Genomic DNA, 13,191 nt, shown 5'->3' with positions numbered 1-13,191 from the left:
AGAAGAAAGTCTGGGGGAGGCAAGGCAGCTTCCTGCTCCCCAAAGTCCTGGAGTTGGATGGGATGCATTTAGTTGGGCCATGTCAAGAAGTAGGAGCTTCTTTCCTTTTTGCAGGAGRAACAGACGTTCCCTACCCAGCCACACACAAACACACACACAGAGGTAGACACAGAAGGGAAGGAGGTACCCTCACTCCCCCTTAAGGCAAACCTCTTTCAGRTGAACTGGTTTCCCTGAATGGAAATATTCCCAGCATTGACTTGATGATAAGGTGTTCCTAGGTTTTAAGTCTATGTAATTTAGGTATCTAAGCAAGAAATGTGGGCAGGATTGAAATCAGAATGAAGACGCGTAAGTGTAGATGTGTGTATGTCAGTTGAAAGTGCAGTCTTCCATTATGTCATTGGAGCTTTGGCCAATACRAACAGCAGAGCTGAGAGCACTGTTCACTTCACCCTGGAGAGAACACAGCAGTGCATCTCAGTAGCCTAAAGAGAGGTGCCATATACCATTTGAGGTCTTTTCCTACAGTGCCATYCCAGAAGTCTCCTGTAAGTCTTGTGTTAGATTTGCCAGTCCAGGGTAGATACCTCAGTTGCCTGAGGGCATCTCAAATGACACTAGATGCCTCTATGTAGGCAACTGAATTAAACCCCTAGTGGCTTGTTAGCCAAATTACCTTGTAGTCTGGGAAAACGATGTTGTACAAGTCTCTGTTTGACTGTCATGGTAGTTTAGATATCTAGCATCTGTATAGATAGGCACGTGTATGTAAACTTTTGGATTTATTTGTCCTTAATTTCAAAATTAGTCCTGCCAGCATTTGTCTGCTTTATCAAMGTGTAACAAAAATATAGAGCCAAAGAACTGAATGTTTTGTGCTTTAAAAAGAAAAATGCATCAGCCTGTAGCATCATGAGGGCTTTAAAAAGAGTCTCACTAGCACTAAACTTTCATTCCCGTGAAATGTTCAGCTTGACTCAATTTGCAGGAGAATAAAATCTACTAAAGRGAGACAAACAGAAAATACAACTTTGCTGTTCTAATGCTGAATCTTTTTTTCCTYGTAGATTTTTTTAACGACTTGGATGCATTGATGGGACCTGTCACCTTGCACAGCAGTATGGAGCATTTAGTTCAGTATACTCAACAAGGACTTCACTGGGTGCGGAATAGCGCTCACTTGTCATAATGACTATGTGCCATTCACGTGGACTGTATACCTTTCATGGATAATTCAGTTATTCTGGACACTGTGCTACAGAAATAGTGAGCCACAGCATTGATCCAAACAAAGGTGAATATTTCTTCAATGTTGAACAAAATTTTTCTGAGTGTAGACATATATGTGTGCGTATATACAATATACAATGATGTCTCTTCAGAATGAATTGTTCTGTACCACTCTCCAAACATTTTCCAACACTAGGGATACTAGAAAGAACTGATCTTAATACACAAAACATACTCTTTCTACTCATGTGCTGAAAAACTCAGAAATCAAAATCTCATGGGTTGATTGAACCAAGTGCAATAAGCACAAATCCCTATTCAGGAAAGCTCTTCATAGACTCTTAAATATAAGCTTGTATTGAAATCCCATTGACTTCAGTGGAGCTTAAGCACGTACATAAGGGCTTTCCTGAACTGGGATGACTGGGGGCAAATCATGGCCACGGAGATCTTTTACCGAGAGCACAGACACACCATAGAAGTTTCAGTATTAATGTTCCATCTCACTGTTACTTCCTCATTGGGACACACAGAGGGGTTGTGTAGACTGCTTTAATGGAGAAATAAGGCATTCCTTCATGTGCAATAAGTTTCAACGGATTGCATGCATTTCTTTATCTCCTGTCTTTTTAAATAGCCACACCTCTTGTTCAGCTCCTCACCAACACTATGACCTACAGTTTCAAGCAAAAAGCCTGAAAACAGATAAGCTAATAGCAAGAACTTAAAATAGACTGCAGAAAATTGCATTCTGTTACTGACAGCAAATAGATAAACGAAAAAAATGCAAACTGCAATCCACTTAGTAAAGAAAATGTGTTAATTTCAGCCACATACACACAGAGAAAAATCTATAACATTTGTTGGCTTTGCATGGTAAGGCTTTATCTTACAGATTTTGATTCTTGTACATTTTTCATCCAGCAGAAGCTTCCTGCATTTTCTTCTAAGCTGCATGGGAACATTACATGCTATGTCCTTTATCTGGGAAGCTGAGTTTGCTGCTCACCAGTCTAAGAACTGTTCCCTATCATAATCCTCTCACTCTTCATGCATAATCCTCAACGAGGCTTTAATGTTTCTTGATTTACAGAATGTTTCCAGTTCCTGTTGACAAGCTGGGGTTTTTTGTGCCAGGAGAATTAATCCTGCAATAATTGCAGTTTAATTTGGGCCRGCTGAGGTCAAGGCCAGTTCCTATCAGCTATGTTTGCATTTAGTGCTTTTTGTTTTTTTAATTYTCAGTGGGTTTGGTGCATTTAGTTTTCTTCTTCTGTATTGGAAATATAATTTTGTTGCCTATTTTGCAATCAGATTTGCAGCCCTTACTCAGCTCAGCAGCTCCAGTCACTTCAACAGACTGTTCTTAGCAGCACCACTGACTAGACCCTTTGACTGTTGTTTTCTAATCTAWTTTGCATATATATTAAAGAAATGTGAGTGAAAAAAAAAAAACTCTTTCAACAGAAGATACAAATAGAAGTAGCCACTGATATTGATGGTTGATTGACTGGTCCCTGCTGCCTTTTTTTTCTCCCCCATTTTGAAGAGCTGCATTAAAAAACAATACCAAATAATGTGGCATGTTTTCTCATTATAACATCTTTGGTAACACAAGCTATATTTACCCAATGGTGAAGAACAGGTTTGAGAGCACATTGAGTTCCATATAGTTGCATTTTTTTCTAGCTTTTTCACTATAAACCCAGCTATTGCTTAGACTCAGAGCACTGACACTGTCCTTTGAAGCAGCTCAGCAGGGTAGCTACTGGGGAATGCTCAGCCCCAGGCCATCCTGGGCCAGTATTTATGTACTGATTGGTGCCCACATCCTTCCTCCTCCAGAGAGTTCCTGAGCTCAGGCTCCACTAACTTCTTAGCATGTGCTTGTGTGTTATGTGTGGGTAGTGGGGAAGGCTGGCTTTAAGAGTGAACATTGACCTGCCGTTAAATTACAAAGTAAACATTCTCCAAGTCCTTCAGTGACTCTTAACACCAGCTGTTACCTGCCCCTGAAGGAACACAAATTAGTTCATCCCAAGTATCAGTGGAGAACTTGATCAGTGCCTTTCTGTTTATTACTTGCCTGGTTTCCAGCTGTGGAAGTCTGCAATGATTTACTAGACTGGATTCTGTGAGCTACTGTAAGCAATGGATACTGTGAGCTGCTTCAGTAGGAAGGTACTGTGGGATTTCTCCTCAGATCAGGAAAGTGAAATTCCCATTAGATTAGCTTCTGTTTTCTTCAATGGTGCCTATGATGTTTGTCTTCAGATACGTTTTTGAGTTTGGAAGTCCTTATTGCTATTTAATGTTGAGAAAATTTAGAAATGATATATATTACTTGCCTTAAATGGAGTTTAGTTTTATTGCACACTTGTATTTGAGTTTCGAGTATGGAACTTTGAAGCATGTTTATTTTACTAAGATTAAGATATTTTTCTTAATCTTAATGAACTCTTTGTATGGATGTCATATGTCAAGACACTTCAAAGAAATGCAAGAATTAATGTTGTCCTGTTGTCACATGTTTCCAAGTACTTAGGATCTCTTGTAGATGATTGTCTTTTCTTGTAAGTTGTTCTTATATTGAAGTATCCCACCTAAAAGACCCATGGATTTCCATGGAAAAACCCAGGGGGGTTTTTCAGTTCTTGTGCTGGCATCATCTATGTTGACTACCTGATAAGTACTCTGAGCCTTAATCTCTGGTGGTGTAACAAGATGAAGTATCAGCCATTTAAACGAACTGCACATATAAATGGATTTGAGGTTTTGGTCTTCTCTCCATAGGGCTTCTTACAGCCAGACTATTTTGGTGAGGTTGTTCAGAATACTATTCTGTGCAGACTATTTACTGTATATGCTTGCTGCTGTTTGGATGACTAGAGCTGAATGTGGCATGGTGACAACAAGTCCTTCCTTTCACTTTCTTAAGGCCTGATCTGGGAAAGTGCATGTGGCTTTAAGGTCTGGTTCAATTAAGCATATTTTTCACTTTAAGAACCTGAATAGTCCTASTTATTTCAACAGGAGTTGAAGGTCCTCTGTGCGTTCTAGGTGCAGCCAGTGGATATTGCTCTTATTTGGGGTTCCGTGAAAGAAGCTTATTTGTTTTAATCTGTTGTTAAAGTACAGGAACGTACTTTTACAGCACAGCAATCTGCAGGTTTATTTTGCCGAAGTAAGAAGTCATTCTGTGCAAATCCAGAAGGATTATGCCTGGTGGGAGAGGTTAGTTTATAAACAAAAAGAGGCTTCTGAATCAGTCAGAGCTGGTAAAGCAGTCGAGACACATTCAAAGAAACCATGTGGTGCAGCAGGATGCAACCAACGCACAGCAGCTTATGGGAGTTCACAGACAGCAAGCTCCTACAGACCCCATTGGCCTTAACCCTTTATAGCATTCCACGGTGGCATGAATGACAGATGAGAGCAAAGCGTATGCAGAGGTTCACGTGTGGCTAAAAGCTAAGCATAGTCCTTCCATCACATGGAAGGAAACCCCAGTCCTTTGCTTGCCTGTTTCTTTTCTCCAAATATCACAAGGCTCTAGAGGAAGACATTACAACAAACAGAGGACYTTAGGGAAGGAAGTTAAGGAAGATCAATCCCTAAGCGTAGATACAAGCACATAGGTACATACTGTAAATCTAAATAGTAATAAAAATCACTCAGCATGAAGGATATTACTAGTGCCTACCATTGATCATCAAGTACTTATCACTGGGCAGCCATATCACCTCAGAAGTGCAGTAACTGTTATCAAAATAATTTGTGCAGCTAATTAATTTATAAGAAATGCACCTTTGGGATGTGCCATAGTATCTCTTTTGTAATACAAATGTTCAACCATTTTTCATAACTACTGATTCAAATCTACATCACTGAAATGTCAGGTTATCTTTTTTTTTCTAGATGAGGACATCTGCTTAGTTTATCTACCCAAGAGACTTTAGTAGTCACCTGCCTTAACACACATACAGCATATACTGTAGACTGACTTAGTTGTAGATTTTAATCCAAATAAAATTGGGATTTGCAAAATGACTCAGATTAATGGCATCTGCCTTGGCAACCCTGCAGATGTGACATTAAATGATTCATGTTTTTAAGCAGGAAAGGTTGAATTTTATGTAAATAACAATGGCTGAATTCCTTGATCTTTTTATGAGATTTTTTTAACTGAAAAGATTGTCAAAGCAATATGTTTTTTAATGCTCTTAAGTTTTCTGGAGGGTCATGGGTTCATGGTCAAAGCTATATTAAGAACATGTACTTCTGCAATATGCCTTGCCTTTACCTAATCTGCTTAATACTTAATATTTCAAAAAGAAATGTTTCTTTTTCACAATCATAGCAATGCTTCCCTCCCCCCATTATGCAAGAATCCTCAAACTAAAGAAGAAAATCTCTTAACACAATAGAAATACAAACAGTGCCTGAAGAATCTGAATTTGTTAAGATAACGATAGGAGTTTGGGTGGCACAGATCTAACATACCTCTCCTTTTGATAACTTTCTATTAGCATTTACATTACATATTTGAAGTCATTGTGTTTGAAATCAGAGAATTACTCTGATTCTCATGTCAAAAATAGGCTGACAGGYCTGATCACTATCATAATCTTAACCATTACATTTGTTGATAGGCTGTGCACTGAAGGCTGGAAAGGCATGCAACCGTGGATAAATTTGTCAGAATGCATTCAGAAAAGCATCAGGGTGCTCTTACGTCTAGAAAACTGGAGAACAGCGTCTMTCACACTATACTGTTAGCATGAGACTTTGGCTACTTTAATGTCTCTCGTAAGGCTACCATTGCCTCCAGTAAGGACAAGGCTCCACTTCCAGCATTACTGGTTACTGTGCTGGGAATTGTTTTTAATATTAATTAACGCATTGGGAAAGTCACTTTGGGAACTGTTTTCCCTCAACAGTGGAAGCTACAGAGAAGGAAAACACTGAGATTTGGAAAGTCAGAGGTTCTATACATCATTCTCTCAAAAGAATACAGTTTTCCTCAGTGAGAAAGGCAGGATTCAACTGGGGATATTTCCTCAGGTAATTCCTTTGCGTCTGCTTGCTGTCTAGCTTCATCGCTCTTGCTAGTCTTCAAGTATGCATGCACTTTCAGGGGTGTTTTCTACTTTGGCAGCCCAAGCTACCCTTCAAAGCTCGTGCTGGAGCACGGAGCAAGCAAGTAATCCACAACCTGCATAAAAGGTCCTGCTTTCCCCCATAATGCCATGAGCAAATACAGTGAGGCTCCCTCTCTTTCCTAATCTGTGTAGCTTGAATTTCACACTGTTTGCTTTTCCTCCAACTTCATCACTGCTCTCCCTACCGCTACTGCCACAGAATAACCAGAATACAATTTAGGTTCAGCTCAGAGCAGAAGCAGTAGCTATAGGGGAGACCATAGAGCAGCAGTGACAGTCTCTGCTGATACGAACTCCCCTATAGCTACAGTAATATAAACAGCTTCTGATCTGACCTGAACCTAGATTGTGTTTCAGTTATTCCACAACTTCTAAGGACTCCAGTGAGTCCAAGGAATACTAAAGAATGCCAAAAAATGGGGATTTCCTCTGTCCCAAGGCACATATTCCTTTCTGTGAGTGAATATAGAGAGGAGCATGGATCATAAGCCACTCAGGTCTCATGKTCCTCATATATACTAACATAGGGATACTTACACTTAGCTGCCTCGTAGGGGTTATGAGAATTAATTAATATTTACAAATCACTTTGCATCCTCAGAAGGGAAGTGCTGTTGGAGAGCAAAGCACATTGGATGAATTTCACCCCTGAGTCCAGAACTACAAGACCTTTGAATTCCTTAAATACCATGCAAGCTCTCAAAGTAAGTGCCAGAGTATATAAAAGCTCTGCTTAGCACTGACGATGAATCAGAGCCTAGGTGAAAATGTCATTCCCGGAGTATCCGTAACTTTCATCCTAGTGGAAAGCAAGAATCACAACAGCACCTAATGGGACAGATAATGTAGGCTAACCAAGTGGTGTGTAGCCATCCTAAAATTTCAAAGGTTCTTTATATGTCTTTAAGCCACTTTGTCTTTCTGTGGAAGAAATTTGCCTCTCAAATCTTACCAAGTGTRTTTCTTATCAACAGCCTCAGGAATGTTCAACTTTTTGTTATTCCAAATCCGGCTTTGAATTACTCCCAGTCAATGGATATTTTGTTTTAAAATGGTGCATTGCAGAGAGAACTGATTGCTTTGGGGGATATAAGAAAAAATATGTACCTCTGTGTATCGTTTTCTGATGCACACTACCAGCAACTCATTTGGTAAGTCAAGTGRAACTTATGTTGGCAGTGCAATGTTCAGGGAGTTACCTTCCCAAATCCCACCACTTTTAGCTGGCATAACAGAGTTAAATTCTCAGTGCTTTTCTGACACATTATAAGTCAGTGGTAAAGCACTTCACGAACGCCAGGGAATGAGCACCAGTCAAATCAACAAAATTTTTCTATTGTTGTTAGCACTATTTAGAGGATRCTAACAAATCCATCCTTACTTAGCACTATCAATTGTTTTTATATCCATTTAGCACTCTTCTATTTGGAATTCTCATCCCATCAACAGACATTTGAAAGGAGACRCTTCTTGGGAGAACAAGCTAGACATAGATGAGATTTACCAAAGTATAGGCTCTTCTTAGTCTTTTTGTCACTTCTGTGACTGAAAATATTTGTATTTAAAAAGCATATTTTCATTTACAGTTGAGATTTTGGGGCCCACCTTCATCCATGACAAAGAAGTTCACGGGGACATGGGGACTTCTAGCTTGTACCAGCAAATCACAAATATAACTATTTGTGATCCATTGATCCGTGATCAAAACATTAATTAATTTTATAGGTCCTCAGTCTTTCTTTTCACCTTTCTGGTCACACAGCCTGCTCTTCCTGCAGCTCTAGACATTTTCTTCTCCAGCTCCATCTCTCAAGGGAAAGAAGAGAGATGTTGACATCACTCATATGAGAAAAGACGGACAACAGTGCAGAGCTGCTCCAAGTAGTTCAGGACCCTTCTGCTTTCTTCTCTTTCCCACTCAGCTTGTGGGACTTGGCTACCTTCTCTCATTACTCCTTGTAAGAAATTTCTGTTCCCCCCTGAGAAAAAGATAGTGAGCACTGCTGATGCTGAACCCAAATGCTGCTGGACTCTTGTTCTCGGGCTAAGAAGGGGATGGAAGAAGCCATTAATCTGGAGTATCTCCCAGCAAAACTGTGCAAGGGACCGAAAACCCTTAGTGCTGGTGACTCAAAAGCCCCTGTGGGAAACAGCAGTGCAGCTGGAGTGTCTCCAGCCTCCAGTACGCAGTACCACAGTGTCTCCAGGCCTTGCAGCCGTGGGCTCACATTGTGCTATTGATTTGCTTGAATGATCATGCCACTTTATGACTCTGCACTAGAACCGGCAGGAACTGGTGGCCTCACACATCTGCCAGGCTCTTTTTGAGGTGTTGTTGACATAGTCAGCATTATAACAATTCACAGGGGCCAAATAGCAAGAGAAGGTGGAGTGGGAGAAAAAAATGTCCTGATCTAAGCACAGAAAGTGGGAGTCATCTCATCCTGTATTGAAGGTCTAAAATAAACAAGATGAATCACACACTAGAAATGCCTCTTTCTCTCCACTGTCTACAGAAGGAATCTAGGTGATGAACTCAGATACAGAGGCAATATAAATCCCGTCCCAGGTTTATGATTGTACCTGCAGCTAATGAGAGAGCCTGATGAAATTGGTAAAATATCTCTGGATGTGCTGATGCAGGATATGGCTGAGATCACTTTGGGAGGCAGCAGACATGCAGGAAAATATGTATGAGGTAAATACATTTATTCTTGAGATGTTTAAAGCATTTAAAGCATATGTTTTAGATTTGGGCCATCACTTCCCATTCCTTAATTCACTGGGCCCAAATCCAAAGAGGTAAGTAGTTACTTGAGGCCTCAATGTGCACCTGTATTCTATTAAGATTACTGAAATAACCAGATTACTGAAACATCCAGAAGATATATTTTACAGTTTAGTAAACACTCAAAGGCACTTTTTCATATGTTGTCAGAAAGTACAGCTGGCTTTGTGTAAACAGAAGAAACAGTTTTTCTGTAGCCTGTGAAAGAGATCAGATTGGCGATGAGCCAACATTAGGCCAATATTTCTCTTTTTATGGAAATTCAGCAGCATTTGTCAATTCATTGTGTGAAAGAACTCAAACAAACTTGCAAATCTATCCACGATGAAGAGGCCGCAAGCAGCACAGGGCCATCTAAAGCTCTTGGCCTGCCTGCACAGCGCCAGCTCCAGAACAGCTCCGGGGGTATTCCTAGATGTAATTTGAGGCAAGGCATTTCCCTTGCCTCCCTCTATTGTCAGTGGAGACTTAACAGCAGCTTCTTTAGTGCAAGATTCAGGGCGCCTAAATTAAGCTTTGCCTGCAGGGCCCTTTGTAAGCTGTCTCTTTCCACCGACTGCAAAAGGAGCCTTGGGAGACCAAGTAAAAAACGCGCTCCTGTCTGCATGGAGGCCAAGGCAAAAATGTGGTCTTCGTGGCCTTCCTATGGAGTGCCATTGCTGCACGCTGACCACAGCAGGCTGAAATTATAACTAGTGTAACCAAGCACGGCATGCAAAAGTGCACGCGGCACCTACGGCAGCTTCCGGCCTTTCTGTGTATGTTACAAACGTATCTCTGGATCTCCGCAGTACCTACTGACCTGGATGAACCCAGGCCCCGCTGGCAGTAGGCATCCCGCAAAGTGAACGACAGACTCCGCTCCAGAGAGTTACCATCTCACAAAAGCCAAAACCAAACCGCACGGCAGGTGGGCGAGAGACACGAGCGGGTGGGAAAGAGAGTCCAGCACGGCCAAAACAACAGGAGGTTTTCGTCTACCGTGACTTAACCAGGCAGTGCCAGTAGTCACAGTCATCGTAATTTTCCCTTCCCGTTGGCTGTGTAGCGCCAGTGGTTGCAGCAGCCATGTAGCAGCCCCAGTTCGGGAGCCAGCCGATGCCTCTCGGCAGCCGTGTGGGAAACGCAGGGAGCAGTCAGTGGGATAGGGGCACAATTCAGCTTCCCCCTCATTTCACACAGCCAACTTCTAACTGAGAGTACGTGTCCAGCAGAGGTGTACAAAAATCTGTTTATGGGCAGCATTATTTTTACAACAAAACGCAGAGAATTTCATTTCCGTATTTCATTTACAGCAACACGCCTCAGCAAATCCGTGTAAAATCCTTCGAGTCAGTACGGCTGTATTTGTAGCTGGTAAAGCATTGCTTGTGTTTCTCTCGGAGGGTGCTCCRTCTGAGGCCTCACCCACCCAGCCAAAGCTACCGCGGTTTATCCTCCCAGTGAGCATATTCCCACAATGCGTCCTATATAGCAGGCAATATTGTTTACACAGCTTAATAAATGGAGTCTTCTGTACAGTAATTTATGCTGTAAGATATGTACATATATCACTGTAGCAGTCACAAACGCTTTAAACTGCCTTATTTATTAGATCAGTTAGCATTTCCTCCCTTGCTCCAGAATATTTTAAATTATTTTTATCTTTCGCATTACATTATTTTTAGTTACTGCATTTTGACCCAATTATTGACAAGAATTGGTGAGTCTTTACAATAAATAGATATTTAAAATTTAAGTAGAAATAGCAAATTCACTGCCCATTCAACTAATATAGCTCTGATTACGATTAAAAACAAATATCGTATACTCTTATCTGTATATTATAGTATCTACCAGAAACCAGAAACCATATACCACTTATAATCAATACAAACAAGAGCTTTAGTAACTTCCACCTTGTCCATTTCTCTGTTCTGAGACAAAAAAATAATAAGCCACTTAATCTAAAATATTCCCCTTGAGAGCCTCGTCCTACTCCTTCCTCAGGCAAAAGTCACGTTGGCCACAGTGGGAGCTTTCCCTAGGTAAATGTACAACATAAGGACATTACAGAAATAAATATATCGTGTATGAACAGTACTTGTGCTTGGTAGTCATTCCTCTTTTCTTTTGGTAAGAAACGTAGAGTAAACATTACATCTCTAACTCTCCTCTGTCTCGCACCTCCCTTTTTGCTATACAAGTGAAAAATGGAGATTTTTAGACAATTGTATTTGCTCCATTCACTCAAGTAAAATATAAATCTTACGGGGATCAGTTCTGATTCAAAGTAGAAAATAAAAAAAAAATGTTACTTCTGTTTGTTTTCGTGTTAAATTCTGTTACACAATTAAACAAGTTCATTCATACAAAGGCAATGAAATTATAGATGACTTGTTTTACTGTTTGGAGATTTTGCTATGTCCACAGTTCGTATGAAACTCATGTAGCACAGTTTCTGGGATGGTGAAAAATCCTACTGTAATGTAACAGAATGAGCCTTAAGGATTTGTAAGAATAAGCACTTTTATATTAAAAAGCAAATATTAATTCATCAGTAAGATTACTTTTTTAATGTGACAATAAACCATGAAATCAACATCCTTCCGTCTCAATTATGTCTCATCTGTCTCTTTCTTAAACATTTTTCCGAGTGAAAAAAAATGATCTCTTTTTTTTGTTAGGGGTTTTAGGTCCCATTAGAGACACCTGTGCTCCTGGCTAAGCCACCTTCCCTTCTCCACACTTCTTTCACGGCTGAGATCATTTGAAGCCTTCCTATGGGGCAAAAGCAAAGAGGCTTCCTTCCAAACATCCAAGAGGCTCTTATTAACAAGGCACTGGACTGAAGTGAGCTCCATGGAAAAAGAACAAAATACCTCAAAAGCGGCTGAAGAGTCTTTAGCCTCTTTCTTCAGGGAAAGGAGAACAGAGTCACTGCTATTATTTTTTTTAGAGTGAGGGCGCAGGATGACTAAGTAATCACTCCAAACTTTTCAGACTTTATTTAGATTTAGAAGACTTAATTTCCTGCTCCTCAGAGCATTAACGTCTGTAAGTGGTGGCAAGAGAGCCATGACCGCAACAACTGTACAGCAGCCGTTCACAATTTATAGGCCGATGCCGTGATAAAACCACAAGGAGCACAGGACTAAGTCACTCTGTGTCTTGCCTTCCCCTGTTCAGACACACACRCATCTTTTTCACTGGTGATTTCCTGATTCCTACAGCTTCTTCCCACATAAGGTTGCCATCTTCAGCAGTATTTACCCCAGCATGTTTTTCTGGGCCAAAGCAGAAATGCTGCCTTTATAGCATGGCCATTTGGCAAACGGTAGCTTCCAGTGTACTTTTCTGTTTGCTCAATACGTGGCGGGGCTGAGAGGTCAGGTGGATATTTTCCTTCTGTTTCCTGAGGAAACTGCATGTTTCCACAAGCAGCCTCTGACAGCTAGGGTAGGTACTGGCTGAATGTCTCAGGGGCAGGCCAGAAGGGATGAGCTTCCCGAGAAATGTGAGGGAGCAGCAGAAAGGAGGAGAGAACCCAGAAGCAGCAGGCAAGTAGGAATACAGCTATTCAGCCACCAGGCTGTATACAGCCACAAGGAGTGGGGCAGGCATCCTTCAGTCTGTATGAAACATGTGAACGCCATCTGAGCAATACTTCATGTTCTACAGTGTCGTGACTCATCACCGTACACGAACACATCCCTTTTAGGAACCATATAACAATCACGTACTGAAACGCACATATGGAGAGCTTTCACTGCTGAGGACAGGACGAGTTTTCAACAAAAAGCTCTGGGCTAATGAAATGCCATGATTCATGATGGGCTGATGCAAGACATCACTGCTCCCCATCACCTAACACCAGCCAGGAGACTTCCACCCCAGGAAAAGGGACAACAGAATGGGCAAGGGATGCTCTCCCCCACCACTGCCAACACACCGGCATAGACCAAAATCCAAGGGAGGAGACTGCTGCCCCAYGCTTGCCTGCAGCAGTTGAGTTACGTGCTGCAGAGA

The 13,191-nt window shown here is 41.2% G+C and overlaps 1 protein-coding gene across 1 annotated transcript in view; it reads left to right on the top strand.

Annotated features, from left to right (window-relative positions):
- Positions 1–3,748, top strand: part of AFF3 (ALF transcription elongation factor 3) — a 277,596-nt gene extending 273,848 nt beyond the window's left edge. The window contains exon 22 of the mRNA XM_085321605.1: positions 1,071–3,748. Coding sequence (XP_085177731.1) covers positions 1,071–1,192 — 122 coding nt within the window. The 3' untranslated portion in view covers positions 1,193–3,748. The remainder of the gene's footprint in view (positions 1–1,070) is intronic.
- The last annotated feature ends 9,443 nt before the right edge of the window (positions 3,749–13,191 follow it).

The sequence above is a fragment of the Rhea americana genome, unplaced genomic scaffold, assembly GCF_003343005.1.
Source record: "Rhea americana isolate MKP2758 unplaced genomic scaffold, rheAme1 scaffold_7, whole genome shotgun sequence".
Taxonomy (NCBI): Eukaryota; Metazoa; Chordata; class Aves; order Rheiformes; family Rheidae; genus Rhea; species Rhea americana.
Note: the sequence above shows the minus strand (reverse complement) of the source record. Positions and strands in the feature narration are given on the sequence as shown.